General features: G+C 41.8%; 1 protein-coding gene and 1 pseudogene across 1 annotated transcript; both read right to left on the reverse strand.

The window, feature by feature from the left end:
* Window positions 1–14524: 14524 nt before the first annotated feature.
* Window positions 14525–16183, reverse strand: LOC102440790 (ATPase inhibitor, mitochondrial-like). The gene is made up of 2 exons (XM_006086938.3): window positions 15874–16183; window positions 14525–14602 (listed from the first exon to the last, which is right to left on the reverse strand). The coding sequence occupies exons 1-2, from the start codon at window positions 16181–16183 to the stop codon at window positions 14586–14588; spliced, it is 327 nt and encodes a 108-aa protein (XP_006087000.2). The 3' UTR covers window positions 14525–14585.
* LOC102432925 lies at window positions 15368–15763 on the reverse strand (annotated as a pseudogene).
* Window positions 16184–17180: the final 997 nt, after the last annotated feature.

Here is a 17180-nt window from a genome sequence, read left to right on the forward strand (position 1 = left end):
CTCACAACTGAACCTCAGAGTAATATTAAAATCTAAATTTCCTTTTTATTTATTTTTAAATCTTCAGCTTAACAAAATAACCATGGTGTCAACACACAAAGGGAAAGCCAATTGTAACTTTTTTTTTCTTAAACATCACCAACTTTGGAATGAACATATAGAAGCAACTACCTAGAGTTGAATATGAGTTCATAAAACATTCTGTGTTTCTGTCAGGTTCAGATGTGCTGAAATGGGTGAAGCTATAAAAGAACTCCGCCTCCCCCTGAAAGAGCAGGATTGCATTTGTTCTACAGCTGGATCAGCTGCTGTGTGTGGAATCTAGAGTTTGCTTTTGTTTATCTCCCCAGCTCATTACTTTACAGAACACATGACACTTAAGTGGCAGAAAAAGTTAATGCTTCTCCACCGAGAATGTTAGGGGAAGTAATTACACCATTTCTACCAAGTGTCTTTAAAGAGAGAATTGCGTTCTTCCTCTGGCCTCTCTAATTCTGCTGGCTGGAATGTGATTGAATGGCTAGAGCCAGCTGCCATGTTAGACAATGAAATGACCCTGGGAGGGCAAGTCACGGAGAACTAGGATAGAGAGAGCCTGAATTCTCTGACCTCATGGTAAAACATACCACCCTTGCCACAGGTCAACTCTAAATATCTTGAGCATAGGAGCAAAAATGCTGGGTCTTGTTCAAGCCACTTTTAATTGGTTACATGCTATAGCTGTTACTAGCACCCACAGGCAAACCTAATCCCAACTAATATAGATTTGGTACCTAGAAACAGAGGGCTACGGGTAACAGGACCTAAACTCATAGCATTTGCTTAGTGCAGTGGTTCTCAACCTTCCTAATGCCGCGACCCTTTAACGCAGTTCCTCATGTTGTGGTGACCCCCAACCATAAAATTATTTTCGTTGCTACTTCATAACTGTAATTTTGCTACTGTTATGAATCGTAATGTAAATATCTGACATGCAGGATGTATTTTCATTGTTACAAATTGAACATAATTGAAGCATAGTGATTAATCACAAAAACAATATGTAATTATATATGTGTTTTCCAACGGTCTTAGGCAACCCCTGTGAAAGGGTCATTCGACCCCCAAAGGGGTCGTGACCCACAGGTTGAGAACTGCTGGCTTAGTGGAACTGGTAGGTCAGGATGTTTCATGATTGAGCTATTGTCACCTGAGAGCTAAATATAGTTAGAAAAAACACTGGTAAAAGTATACCCTGCTGTTTCTCAGAAGACTGATCACATGTTAACTCCTACAGTAACATTAGGGAAAATACTAAGAGATGTATTTTTAAAACTCCAATTTTTTATTTTTTTGCTGGCTGCTTCTTGCTACTTTTAGCAAACCCCTAAGGAGAGCTGCACATTGCCTAAGCTCGCCTTTCTCCACATATTGCAATGGGAGGACACCAGCGAGGCACTCTTTGTTCATGGGCAGCACTGGAAACAGATTGAGAGTCTAACCTACTGGGGCCTTGCGGATCTGAAAGGTAAAATTCTTCCCTAAGGCATTTAGCTTCCATGGCTCTTAAACAGCCCCCTCAGTAGGAGACTGATGGATTCCCAGAGATTTTTCGAGGATCTTCCATTAAGAGTTCTTTACCAGTCAGAGGGGACCAGTGCAATAGCAAACTCAGAGTAAAGGTAGTGCCTTCCTACTCAAGACCCTTGTTTGGGAAATCCTTAAATGCCTAGACCAGAGAAGCAGCAGTCAGAGATTGTATATTTGTAGATATATGGAAATATATTGATACATAGATATAAATGATTTATTTACTTATCACAAGACATTATACAATTGAGAGGGGTAGCTGAGCAAACTCAAAGCCATAGGATAAGCATTCAGGAAGGGAAGAGCACCAGCAGGCTGCAACCTGAGGAGCTTGACTTCAAGCTTGAAGTTCACAGTGCAGGCAGGAGAGTAATGCAGGTCTAGTCACTGCTTCACACTGAAGAGGGTAATCAGTAGATTGACAATGATGAGGTGGAACAGCAGATTATAACAAGATGACTGTGCAGGTCCCAGCATGTAGAGTACAGTTGTCCTTCCATTTTGTTGCTGAGGCAGAAGGAGAAAGAAGAATGAGAAATTAAAAACATATATATAGAAACCAGTTGGTAAATTATGTGGGCTTGAAAGCTATGGGGTATGGTTACTTGCTCAGGGAATTGACCAGGAGCAAATAACTGAGAAGTTTACTAAGTTCCTGAAGAAATTATACTTTCCAAAAATCTGCAAGCCTGATATACAAATACCTGTGTTTGTTCACATCAAAACACCCTTGGGTTTTCAACCCACATTTTGGGAAAGCTGGTCATCTCCACAAAAAGAAGAGTTAAGTTCCCATGTCTACATTAGATGTGACGGGCCACAATGGAGGAGAACAATCACCCAGAATGCTGAACCAGGTGCTCACAGAGGATAAACGTGAAAGTCACAGCAGCAGAAGCAGTCAGAAGGTCACCAATAAGTTGTTCCACTGCCAAAAATGAAGTATTCATTAGTTCATCTCTAAAGGATCAGATACCTGCAAAAGAGCAGTGACTACTTTTCCAAGTGAAAGTTCTTAAGTGTGGCTATCCTGTTCCTACTCTATACATGTATATGAGGAGTGCTGATAGCAGATGACTTGACTTTGCATTTATAGGTAATTTAATAAATGAAGTCCCATACACTGTCTTAACCAAGAAATGTGCATTATCTAGGTATCTTGGAATTTCAACTGAATGCAATAAGGAGAGGGAGCGTAGTAGCCAAATGGATTGTCAAATGGTAAAATTTGACCTGGATTCTGACTTCCCACAATAAAGGTTACATTACTGTGTCTTTCGCCATTCAATTTGTCCATATGACTAAGCCCTGCCCAAAAGGATGGAGGCATTTTTCCTGGAAAAATTCCTTAAATGATCATTGACATGTTCCTTTTACTTGTATCTTCATTATCCATTTCTCCATTTCACCACCAGAAATACAATCTGATAGTGGCTACCTTTGACCACGAATTGGAGGGCACTCTGTAGCAATGGCAGAGTAGTCACTAGGTAGTAGCCTGGAACCCTAAAAGTTTATTGAACAACACTACCTTAACAGCACTAGCCTAACTCAGATATTTATATATAGAAATAATAGAATTCCAATCCTTACTGAGAAACAATTTTACCACAATGTCTCTTAAGATGAAATATTTGTCTTTTATCTGTATATTATTTCTCATCATTCCCCAACCTTCATTTCTAGAACTTTTGCCTACAATTTTGCCGAATTGTGCCATTAGCTATCTTTCTTTTTTATCTATCCAGTGGATAGCCACTTACAGCCATTTCATTGGGATTCCTAGAAAGAACTTTTCTATCTATTAACAACAGAACTGTGTAGAGGCAACACTGGGCAATTCTTTCATCCAGGCTGTAATCTCACATCCACTTTTTGCAGTCTCTGGCTTGCCATTAAGTTTAAGCATGGCTCATGAGTTATATTAATTAAATTGCTCATGAAGCAGAATGTGGCCCAGATGGCTTGTACAGGGTTCCTGGTTGAAGGAGTGTTAAAACCAAACACAGCTCTATGGACTGTGTTAATGTCTTGAACTAGATGGCACACACTCATATTCTGTCTTTCAAAACATATCCAGCTATCTTTTTTTGAAAAAATCTTTATTATTGAAAGTATTACATATATCTTCAGTTTTCCATTTTGATTCTTACTGCATAGTGCCTTCTGGGATCACAGACTACAAAATACCAACTTCACTAGTAAACACATCCTTTAAGATAATAGACCTTTGCAGGAAACTATATTGGGATTGCACATCAGACATATCAAATTCTCAAATGGTTTTTTGTACTAGCATTTCTAAAATTATGTCCCAGTGGTAAGAGTTCAGCTTGATATGAAAAGACTATATGTGAAAAAAATTGTAATTTAGAAAATTTAAACAATCAAATGTTAAATATAATGTAATCAGTTTTAAGTGCTTTAGAGCATGAGTTATGATCAAACCCATCCCCGGGCTTTGGAGGCAAATGCTGCTGGAAGTAGGTTACATAGCATTTCTCAAACTTATTGGACTCAGGATCCTTTTTTCCTCAATAGTCCATGTTCTGTGCCCCATAATATTAAAAATAAGCTGTGTTGCATTATCAATAGAATTGACCATGGACAACCATGAAGCAAGTGTAGCTACTTGGATCTTGTAACCCATGGTGAAGTTTTGGTCATGGTGTGGCTAGCAGTAACTTATTAGTTTTTTCTATTTACCCAAGTCATGGAGTCATGTTGAATAAAGTCAACCTGGGGTAGTCAAATCTAGTCTAGTTAAATGTGTTGAGAAATGCTTAAATCATAAGAAGTCTGGAAGCTAATGTTAAACTCTCAAATTTGATCATACATAAAATGCTAAGGCTCAGAAGAGCTTCCAGAGCCTTCTGGGGCCAATGATTGTGCTCAGCAAGCTCAGCCCGGGATGTATAATAAATCACGGGCCATTTGGCAAAAATGCCAGATGAGGCATGCAATCCCAATAAAACTGAAGAAGTCTGGGTTCAAAAGCCTTATGCACCAGGGACAGGCCACAGAGAAAGATATTCACTGACAGAACATATTTCATATGTGGTATTATGTGTGAAAGGCTGATAAAATCTTCACAGTAAAAGACTGATAAAATGGATGGCTTCTCAAAGGATTTTTTGTAGTTCTATATTCTTATATAGACAGGTTTTCCAACAGTATTATTTGACATTTTAATAAAAATCAAATTCATGACAAAGTTTGTATAATAGAACAAAGCCTCTTTTATGAAAACTAATCTCCCCTCATAATAGATTGGGCCCTGAAATCACTAATCACCTTATCACTGCCACCCAAACACTGCAAAGTCAGTGCTGACAGTAGGAGCACTTTTTTATTAATGGAAATCCATGGAGATCAAAACTCACACGTGTATGTGTGTGTGTGCGTGCATGTGGGGGAGCATCAAACTATTTTGGTTCAAAATAAAATTGGAAATATTTCTATATTTAATTGATTTTGATATATAACCTACAGGTTCTGGAGATTTAAAAATTAGCTAACTACATTTTTTCCCCAAACTGTTCATTTCTTCAAAGCATGAAAAACTGCCCAATTTCTATATCACTGCTCAACAATAGGAAATTATGTTTACCAATATATTTGTAATTAAGACTGTGCCTGATTGTCATTAGCAAAAACAAACAAACAAACAAAGCAGCAGTTCTGCATTGGCAAATTTTGTTACCTACTGGGGTGGGCTGTTCAGGGAAGAATGCATTGTAAAGCTCCTTAGCGGTGAAGTACATAAAGTATGTAAATTAAAGCATTTTTTTTCTCTTTGTCAAATAAATAGATCTAATATGATTAGTTTTTTTGAGAAATGCTTAAAAGGCTCTGGAGAGAACTCAGGGTATTTTTCTCTACTTCTTTATCCTGACTCTCCTGGTTATAAACTGATATTACAATTTTAGTCATTTTCTCTCTCCTTCCCATAGTCACAAACCCAGTCTGGCAAGAAAGAAAAGGAAAAGACAAGAGATAGACCCTAGAACAGGTTACATCTACATACAATATAAAACAGTTCCCCTTAACTCACCATGACTCCCAATGCAATCACTAAGTCAGTTAAAATGACTAATATAATGAAAACAATCTTCACAAAACTTTTATTAAAGACATTCCATATTTATCCATTATCTTTGACCAACATCAGCCATAATGTATCTCATTTCCAGATCATTTCTCAAAGTTTTATTATTAGAGCAAGAACTACATGCCTTGGGGATCGGTGGTAGACAGGGAGTTGCCAAACATTGCCGGTTCCTGATCTGAGCTCCAGATCTGCTGGGTCAGAAGCTCTAGGTGTGCAACTGTAGGTCCATTCCATCTACTCCTTGTCACGTTTTTTCTTTAACAAAGTGGTCCTCAAATTTGGTGTGTTTTACGATGACCTGTGTGCTCCTTCAAACTACTGATGCCTAGCCCCATCATCGTAGAGATGGGTCAAAATTAACTGGGTTCAGGGCCCTAGTAATTTGATCTAGCTTTCTGGGTGATCCTGACACTCCCCTGAGCTTTAGGATCATGGCTTTAAATCTATGTCGTGCAGGCTGAATGGCTATGACTAGGCAGGGAAACTTTATTGGCTTAGGAGGACAGATGTCCAGGTTTTTCTCCAAGTGCATATGAAGGGTTTGAGATTCATTGCATTTCAGTCTGTTTTAATACAAAGTAAAAAAATTAAATATGCATTTTAATAAATATCATCCATAAGATACATGTAACAACAAACATAAATTTTACAAAAATAAATAAACAAAGGAAGTCTTATTTTAACATTCAGGTGCTTTGTTGAATAATGTCCTTATCTTTCTTTTCCTGGGTTTAGAGCTTTACCTAGAATACACAACATGGCTTATATGCAGTGTTGAGGGTCAAACAGCCCTTTTTTTTTCAATACAGAAATCCTTAACTAGTACTATTATCCATTCTCTAACCACTCAAAGCTTCAGTGCTTGGTCTCTCTTCTCTGTTCTCTTTTCTCTCTTCTCCTGTCTCCCCTCTCCTATCCCCTCTCCCCTCTCTTCTCTAATCTCTCTCTCCCTTCCTCCCTCCCTCAGCAAGTAGCTCATTGCCAGCATTTAATAAACAAGATTTCCATCCCTGAATTATACCCTGCAATGGAAAGATATAAAAGTTCCAAATTTTGCTGTTGTTGTCAGACAAATACCAGGAACGTATTAAATGCTCAGCATATAGCCAATCAGTAATTTCCTTACTTTGCTTCTGCACTTTCTCTATAAGTCTTTCCTCTGGCCTCTGTGGCAACGAATCCTAACCACTTCCAGTTTGGCACTCCCTGATTCCAACTGATTTTTGCTCAAATACTCTCTTAAAATGTTTACTATGCCTCAGTTTATCGTTAAAAATAAAAAGGACTTAATAGATATTAAGTACTTAATGACAATAGTAAAAGGAAAAGAGAATGCATATGTGTGCTATAAAATGAGGCTAATTTTTCTACCTTAAGTTCGCCACACTACACAAGTAAAAAAACAAATTTTTTGCATATTAATGTAAATATCACAATCTTTAGTCAATTTATATTGTTTGCTGAAGGATTAAAAATAGCATTCCCTCATTTCCCTTATTCATTTACCTGACATTCTAATTCCTCTACCTTTTCTTTCTCTTGCCAACCCAAATTGTATGGACTGCTAAGGAGTTTTCATTGCTCTCTTTCCAGAACCCTGCATTATGATAACTGTTAACTGTGACTTATCCTGGGTAACACCTAGAACTCAATATGCTGATAGGAGCCAAAGTAATCAACAAAGGAAAATACCCCCAAAAGGCAAACCTTCATAGAACCTAAAAGGATTCCTAATAGCTGAGATCTTATTAAAAGATATGTATTGTGCCACTCTGGTGTGGCTCTGTGGTTGAGCTGTAAACCTATGAACCAGGAGGTCAGGGTTTGATTCCCAATGAGGGCACATACCTGGGTTGTGGGCTCGATCCCCAGTGTGGGGCATGGATCCATGATTCTCTCTCATCATTGATGTTTCTATCTCTCTCTCTCCCTCTCCCTTCCTCTCTGAAATTAATAAAAATACGTATGCTTTTTAATTTTTAAAAAGATACACATTGTATGCAAAGGTAGACAAGGGAAAGGTCAGCACACAGATCATGATTGGTGGTGCACCTGCACCCTTATCCACAAAAGACCTCCATACACTGGGTCAGCAATCCAGGGCACATGGTACTTTAGTTCCGCTTAGAAGATCAAAGAGATTGCTTCCTTTGCCTTTCCCTGAGCTCCTGGTGCCCAGTTCCTCTACACAGGTCTCTCTATCTCATTGTTTAAAAAATTAAAAATACAATCGTGCGTTCAAAAAAAGAAAGAAAGACTTTAGTGCTTCATTACTCTATGACTACTTTTAAATCAATTGAGCTCCATGTAGTCAAGTACTGCTAAGACCAAGATTTGGGAATCCTATATAATAAAGAGCTAATATGCTAATTAGACCAAACCACAGAACAACTGTCCAGACAACTTTCTGGACGACCTTCTGGACAAAGTCGGGGCTGCGAGGGTTGAGCCCCTTGCACAAATTTTGTGCAAAGGGCCTCTAGTAAGTTCAATAAAAAAAGAAACACACATTCACATGATATCCTAAATGATTGGGTGGTATTTCCATGTTCCTGATTTAATTCTATTTTTTCTGTCTCTTTAGTAAAGAAAAAATATATTAATAAAATATACATGATATGCTCATTTTATTTTCCAAAACATGACTTCACATACCGCTGCCCTTGTTGAATTCACAGTCCAAAGCTCCTGCTTTGGCACTTACTGTCTGCATGCATTGTCTCTCAAAAGATTGTGGCCCTTATCACCACTCTCCTAATGGGCAGCTCTGTGGCATTGGAGAAGTCACTTAACTTCCTTGGGAATTGGATAAATGAAAAAATTGTACTAAATGCTTTTCCTAAATTCTTTTTGAGCATGTATTGAACATCTTCTGTTGTTGGAAGCTCTGTAAAATGTACAGAGAAGAAAATGACAAGTGTGATCAGTTCCTTAATTTAATTTAATATGAGAGTCAGTGAGGAAAACTGACCAACACAATCTATTAAGATCAGTCCTGTGACTTATTGCACTGAGCCTCTATTCTATTCTGTTCTGTTCTGTTCTGTTCTGTTCTCTTCTGTTCTATTCTTCTGTTCTATTCTTATTCCATTCCAGTCCAGTCCAGCCTATCCCATTCTACATCCACACTCATCTAGCCTCACCAGATAACTTGTCATCTCAATAGCTTTGCCAAATCTGTAACAAAACTCTGAACCAAACATTATAATTTTCCCATTATATTACTTAATTACATCCAATATAATAATTATTTGATTATTGAGAACATACAATAATAAAATATAAATCTTCTCCCCAAGAAATGTAGTCTAGTAGGGAAGACAGGCATATGAATAAAAATAAATAATAAACTGAATGGGCAAAGACATAGAACATTGCAATAATAGAGAAAAACTATATTTGAGTGAGTACTAATATAAGCCTATGGAATGCTACATTTCAATAAGTTTTTCTAATGCAATCAATTACATTACTTGAATGCAGTTAATTGATATCATGTTCTTGAATATACAAACATGAATGAGAAATGATCTCCACTCTTGTCAAAACCACAGTCTGATGAAGAAGGACAGGTACTAATGAAATGTGGCAGGCACATTATAGAGAGAACAAAGTGATTGGGGAACAAAAAGGACAAAGCCAGCAGCTCCGTCTGAGGCATCAGGTAAGGATTTGCTGCAGTGGCCATCAATTACTTGTTCAATGAGTATATGTCGAGTCACTTCAATGAACTGGCACTGTGTTTACTGTTAGAGTCGACAGTTAAAGAAGTAAACAAGATAGACCTGGGGTATAATGATGTGTAACTTAAATTTTTAAAAAAGATAGTCAGTTTCAATTGAATACAGTCTGGAAGAAAATTACACACCTGAAAAAAAAGCTTCAGAAGCAATATAGTGGTCGAAAGGTCAGGTTCTGAAACCCAAAAAGCCATATTTTATTTGAATCTTAGACACTTACTAGTTAGGTAACTTTGGGCAGGTTAATCTTTCAAAGTCTCATTTTCCTCAGCTTTAAAAGGTGAATGATAATATTGATAGCATATACCTCTTATATTATAATTTTTAAATGATTTAATACATGCAAAGTATTCAACACAACAATGGGAACTCTGCAACACAAACTTATTTAAGAAATACAAGTTTTTGTAAGTTAGACATTAATGTAATCTACTTGTTATTTGTGAAAAATTATGATGGTTTCAGCACAGTAGAATGAACTGGAATAGTAAGGAGATATTTAGGTCACAGAAAATGATGCTCTAAATCAATAGCAATAGAGAACTTCATTGGCACTGCTGCTTCACCATCCTTTCTTCCCTTGTTATCACAACTCCCTGCTTGGTTCAGTTGTACCAACATTGACCCCTTCCATTGATCAACCCTTAAAATTCATTGCTATGAAAATAAAGTGCAAACCCCTTTAAATGGTTTAAAGGGGTGTCCTTCATGATCTTGCCCTCTGCGTAACTAGCTAATATAGGTACTGACCTTTCTCCATCCTCTCAGTCAGTCACCAGCTAGCTCTGCTCCACTCGTGGGGTACTGTGATCTCTCTTCTCTGCATCTTTGTACAAACTTCTTTCTCACCATGGAATGACTTGTCCATAGCCCTGCTTGTCCTTATTCAACTACCTGATGTCATCTCTTCAAGCAAGCCCTCAGAACCCCATAAGAAAGGGCTTAATACGCATATTGAGTAGCCAATACAACTCTGTACCAATTTATATCATAATATAAGTAATGCTGTGTCATAATCCCATATCTGCTTTGTATATTTGTCTTCCAGAAAAGGCATTATGTTTCCAAAGTACAAGATATGTTTCTTATTTATCAATTAATGCCCAGCATCTAATAGAGCATCTAGTTTATAGTAGACAATATAGAAATATTTGTTGAAGAAAATAAATGGATAAATAAGTCATTGAAATATTTAACAACAGATTGTGACAATTGCATAAAGTAAAAGGGTGGAAAAAATAGTCTACTTAAAAAGTGTGGTTTCGTGCTCATAATAAGAAAAAAGATCTATAAACAGTTAGTGTAATTACACAATTCATCATAATGATTTTACTACATTTTGTCATATGTAAAAAAGGCTTCAGAATGGGCAAAATAAAAAATAAAATCAACTTTAGTCCTCAAGCAGGCAGTAGAAAAACAAAAATTACAAATGTATCCATACAAAAATTCCAAAGAATTTGACACCATTTGCAAAGTTAAACATAAAATTTCTACCTATTGAGAAGGCTAGGAGTGAATAACCAATGACACATAAGAGTCAAATGAAACACCAGTGCACAGTATCACACAGGTGTTATTAGCTAGCATGCGGAAAGGAGCAAGAAAAGGCGAAAGGTATATGCAAGAAGGGAGGAGAAAGAGAATTAAGGGGAGGGAAGCTGGGCGACTAGGCAAAGGGATTAGGAAGTACAAATTGGTAGTCACAAAATAGTCACACGGATGTACAGTACAGTATAAGGAATCCTATATAATAAAAGCCTAATATGCAAATCGACTGAACTGCTGAATGACCAGTCACAGTGACGCGCACTGACCACCAGGGAGCAGGTTCTCAACACAGGAGCTGCCCCCAGACCACAGGCCCCAGGCCAGCCAAGGCGGGTGCCAGTAGGGGGCAGGGCCAGTGAGCGGGTGGTGCCCAGCCAAGGCGGGTGCCAGTGGGGTTCCCCGATTGCCCCGCCAGTTGCCCCACAGATGGTCCTGATCACTGGCCAGGCCTAGGGACCCTACCTGTGCACAAATTTTGTGCACTGGGCTTCTAGTAGACAATAATATTGCAATAACTATGTATGGTACCAAGTGGGCACTGGAAATATCGGTGGGAACACCGAAAATTATATGATTGTCTAACCACTATGCTGTACACCTGAAACCAAAACAAAATATTATTGTTTAATGAATAAAATATATGGCAAAATATATTTTAAATATCTATATCTCCCAAGGTTTACCATCACTTTTGACACCATAGATTCCTTTGGCACTCTGGTGAATACTATGAACCTCATCTCAGAATTTTAATGCATAAAATAATATACATGGAAGCATAAATCAATTATATTGCAACATTGTTCTTTGCCTTAAATTAGGTACCTTTGGTACAAGGTGAAAATCATTTTAATGAAGAACAACCTTGCTCATTGAGTGTAAGATTTCATTTTATTTGTAATACATATGAAGTATTAAAATGAGGTGATTTGCCTATCTGCATCATTGATTCAATATGGGGAGTTTTCATTGAAACAATAAGTAATGACCATGTCTGAATGTCTTGTTAACATGTATCAAAGCCCTACTGGTCTGCATACCTGTCTTTATTCAATTGAATCTTAGATTCATTCTAACCCTGCTAACTAAATTTATGTTTCGATGCCCTCAGGCACCTGATTATGGACTCAGAGACTACATTGCTCAAAAGCACAAATCCTAAAAGATTTTAAAGAAAACAGTAGCATACTATTTCCAATTATAAATAGCTATACACAATTTTTCAGTGTATGGCTTATATGATGTGCTGGCGTAACTGTAAATAGAGTAATGCATCTATGTGAACTAAGGAAAACTCTGTATGCTTTTATCTACATGCTCTATATACTACTATTTTTACTATTTTGAATTTATTCTTTTATATTGATACTATTGGCCCGGTGCACGAAATTCATGCACGAGGTGGGGGGGAGGGGGTTCCTCAGCCCAGACTGCACCCTCTCCAATCGGGGACCCCTTGGGGGATGTCAAAACAGGCAGTCGGACATCCCTCTTGCAATCTGGGACCGCTGACTCCTAACCGCTCACCTGCCTGCAGGCCTGATCTTCCCTAACCATCTCTGCCACAGCCCAGCCAGCATGTCTTTGTCTGAAAGGATGTCCAGAAAGTTGTCCCGAAGTTGTTTGGTCTAATTAGCCTATTACCCTTTTATTAGTATACTAGAGGCCCGGTGCACAAAAATTTTTGCACTGCGGGGGGGGTTCCTCAGCCTGGCCTGTGCCCTCTCGCAGTCTGGGACCCCTCAGGGGATGACCACCTGCTGGCTTAGGCCCACTCCCAGGGGGATTGGGCCTAAGATGGCAATCAGACATCCCTCTGGCAGCCCGGCAGCCCTCGGGGGATGTCCACTTGCCAGCGGGGAGCGGGCCTAAACTGCAGTTGGACATACATAGCACTGCTGAGGAGGCAGGAGAGGCTCCCACCACCACCGCTGTACTGGCAGCCATCAGCCTGGCTTGTAGCTGAGCAGAGCTCCTCCCATGTGAGAGCGCCCTGACCACCAGAGGGCAGCTCATGCATTGAGCGTCTGCCCCCTGGTGGACAGTGTGTGTCATAGTGACCAGTCATTCCCAGTTCTTCTGCTGTTAGGGTCAGTTTGCATATTACCCTTTTACTATATAAGATAGAGGCCTGGTGCATGGGTGGGGGCCAGCTGGTTTGCCCTGAAGGGTGTCCCGGGTCAGGGTGGGGGTCCCGCTTGGGTGCCTGGCCAGCCTGGAGGAGGGGATGATGGCTGTTTGCAGCTGGTCACATCCGCTTCAGGGTGGGGGTCCCCACTGGGGTGCCTGGCCAGCCTGGGTGAGGGGCTGAGGGCCGTTTTCAGGCTGGTGGGTGACTGAAGCTCCTAACGTCTCCTTTTTTTTCTTTTTTTTTATTATTCTGGGATTTATTTACCTTCTATGGCTGTCACTGGAACTGAGAGCCGGCTTTAGCTCTGAGGCCCAGCTGGCTGAAAGCAGGTTTCTGGGATTTGTTTAGCTTCTATAATTGTAACATTGTTTCTTAGAGTGCAGCTCAGAGGCTGGCAGCGGCAGGCGGGGAACCTTGGCTTCCTCCATCACTGGAGCAAGCAAGCCTCCTGTTCACTTCAACTGCCTGGCTGCCGGCCGCCATCTTGGTTGGCAGTTAATTTGCATATCGCCCTGATTAGCCAATGGGAAGTGTGTCGGAGGTATGGTTAATTACCATGTTTGTCTATTATTAGATAGGATATTAATTTCAGAGAGTGAGGGAGATAGAAACATCAATGATGAGAGAGAATCATTGATTGGCTGCCTCTTGCACACCCCACACTGGGGATCAAGCCCACAACCCATGCATGTGCCCTGACCAGGAACTGAACTCCGGGCCCTTCAGTCCTCAGGCAGAGGCTCTATCCATTGAGCAACACCAGCCATGGCTACACTTTCCCTTTCCGCTGGGACATGTTCTGTCTGCTGGAGCTGAAACACTGAAGCTGTCTCACTGGGGCAGAGTGGGGTGCACTGGGCAGTTCAGGGCAGAGTTGGGTGCACTGGGTTGGAGCAGGTGGAGCCCCCTGAAAGCTGGAGAGGGGCCTCGTTTAACAGCCACACTGTTTCATGGCTGTGCTGCCTCGCAGTTGAGCGGCCACACTGTTGGGCTGTGCCACAGTCAGCAGGAGTTTACACAACTGAACTGTCTGCACGGATAGCTTCCTCCTCACCACACCCCCAAGCTAGGGGTTCCTCTTAGGGTTGAAGTGACACTGACCACCCTTGGTTGGTAGCCCAGTCGGCCACTTTGGAAAGAGAAGTGGGGAATCCTGATCTTACGTGAACGCTCCAATTTCTTAAGTTGGCAACTAATGCGAACTTCAGATGTTTGGGCCAAACCAGAGAAGAGGTCAGGCCTGGTATCCAGGCCACTGGGCAGCACTGGGCTCAGCCCAATGTAAAGGGACCCTAGGCATCTGGGCAGGTGAAAGGGTTGGGAGCGTGCTTGGGTAATTCTGATGTCATCCCACTTGGTGTTTTTTTCCCACTGATCACAATTTATTATAATCTGTTGGCAGCATAGATAGATATCAGTTACCAGAACTATGTCTTCATAGAAGTGGACAGTATGTAGCCATTCTATGGGGAACTGTGTGCACTTAATCATCAGCATGATCTTTCAGTTTCTTTATTGTTGTTGTTAATGAAAGTAAGCTTTATTACATCAAGTAATAAATACATGCAAAGATGCAAACACTATTAGTCACTTTCTTCCAGATGTTTGGATCCACTGAAGGGAAAGGCGGAACTGAAATATACATACATCCTTAGGGGAAATTTCAGGGGTCCTTGTCAGGCAAGGTTTGATAAGTTGCTCTTTCTTCTGTATTTATAATTTGTGCATTTTAAAGATTGACTTCAAAGTACTAATATTCATGCATATTATTAAGCAAAAAAAAAAAGTTACAATGAGCAGAATTTATACTGTGTGGCGAACGGGCACTGGCTACTAAAGCACTGCCTCAGGACTTGCTGAAACAAACCCTCAGAGTTGAATCAGCTCAGAAGAGAAACATAAACATGTGAGGAACAGAAATGTATCCAGAAGAGAAACACGGCATCTCGGAGGCCAACTATGGTTTGCTGTGATAGGTAACTGATGTGCATCATTTAAATTAATGCTTTAAAAAAAACAGCACACACACACACACACACACACACACACACACACACACAAAACGCTCTGGGTAGTTCCTAACTAATATGTAAACCTAATAACTGCAAAAATCTCTTCTCCATCTCAGCGACGGGAAGTTCGGAGCCTGAAGAACCACGGGAGAGGCACGGGGAGGAGAAACCAAGCTGTTACCATTTTGAAACCAAGTTTCCTCTGAAGGGGTCGGGGTGGGAGGGGGGCAATAAGCTGTCATTTCTTGGAAGAAGATGGAAAGCCTTTCGCGCTGACTCGGAGGCTAGGACCTGGCATTCCGCTCCCTCTCAGCCAAGCACTCCCGAACCAGCCCTCTCACGTGGATGATGCCTCGTTTCAGTCTCTCCATCGCGCTCTTGCTGCCCTCGTACCTGGGTCGGATCTCCTTCCCCAGCTCTTCCATGATGGCCAGCAGCTCAGCATATTTGCTCCGGGGCACCTGGCTGTTCCCCGTTCCCTGCGTGTAGCCTAGAGATGGTGGTCCGTAGTCACTCAGCAGCTGGCCATCATGTGGGGTGTGCAAGCAGCTGGGAGGACATCGCCATGCCGGTGGAAGGCGGGTGGACGCTCCCAGCGGCATTGAGGGCGGCAGCGGGCATGTGCGGTCAGGTTCAGTTTGCAAGACATTCCCCCGGGCGTGCGCCCGCCGAGCTCCCGCACACTTTTTATTGTTAACAGCTCGGGCGCACCGGCAAATATGGCTGCCCCTCACCCTGACACCACTGCAGTATCATGATCTTTCAGTTTCTTGATGTTCTGCTTGTGCCGATCAATTTCTTTCTGCAGATGCTCAATCTCCTTTTTATGATGAGTGATCTCTTCTTCATGTTGTTTCTTCAAGGCTGCCAGCTGTTCTTTAGTCCGCTCTCGGAAGTATCGTTCCTCTTCAGCCTTCTCTTTTTTTGTGAAGGTCCCACCGGCTTCCCTGTTCGCACCCGCCTCGAAGCTGAAATTAGCTGACCTTTCGCAGCCAAAGCCTCCGGCTTGCATGGCCCGCACTCCGCACACTGTGAGCCACAGCCGCACTGCCGACTCGGAGACTGCCATGGTTGGCAGTGCCGCGCAGCTCCGGACCACCCCACTTGGTTTTAAATGCAAACCCGCCTTGGACAGGCCTTGAAGGTCTTTTTTCCTTCAGTCTGCTCACATTCAAGTGCCGGCAGCGCTGGTCCATTGGTGCCTGACCTGTCCTCTTCAGATTCAATCGCAGGACTACTAAGGAAGCCAGTCCAAGGGAGGGGAAGCAGCCTCAGTGCCCTAGACTGAGTTCCAGGAGGCCGACAGCACAGTTGGGATTGTGCTGGCAGCACTGGTCCATTGGTGTTTGGCCTGTCCTCTTAAGATTGACCCTGCAGGACTACTAAGGAAGCCAGTCCCCAGTTCCACCCCACTCCCAATGCTGCATGCACAACCTCCTCCTGTTTGGTCCTGATGGTGTCCCTGCCTAATTAGCATATTTTCCTAATATATATATACTAGAGGCCCGGTGCACAAAAATTTGTGCACTGGGGGGGGGGGGCACAAAAATTTGTGCACTGGGGGTGGGGGATGGGGGGAGTGGGGGAGATGGGGAGGTGGTCCCTCAGCGCAGCCTGTGCCCTCTCACAGCCTGGGACCCCTTGGGGGATGACCACCTGCCGGCTTAGGCCTGCTCCCTGGGGGATTGGGCGTAAGCTGGCAATCAGACATCCCTCTGGCCACCCGTGAGCCCTCAGGGGATGTCCACTTGCCAGTGGGGAGCAGGCCTAAGCTGCAGTCGGACATCCTTAGCGCTGCTGAGGAGGCAGAAGAGGCTCCCACCACCACCGCTGTACTGGCAGCCATCAGCCTGGCTTGTGGCTGAGCAGAGCTCCCCCTGTGGGAGTGCACTGACCACCAGGGGCAGCTCCTGCATTGAGTATCTGCCCCCTGGTGGTCAGTGTGTGTCATAGTGACCAGTCATTCCCATTCGTTCTGCTATTAGGGTCAGGTTGCATATTACCCTTTTATTATATAGAATAGAGACCTGGTGCATTGGGTGGGGCCAGCTGGTTTGCCCTGAAAA

Source organism: Myotis lucifugus, unplaced genomic scaffold, assembly GCF_000147115.1.
Source record: "Myotis lucifugus unplaced genomic scaffold, Myoluc2.0 scaffold_33, whole genome shotgun sequence".
NCBI lineage: Eukaryota > Metazoa > Chordata > Mammalia > Chiroptera > Vespertilionidae > Myotis > Myotis lucifugus.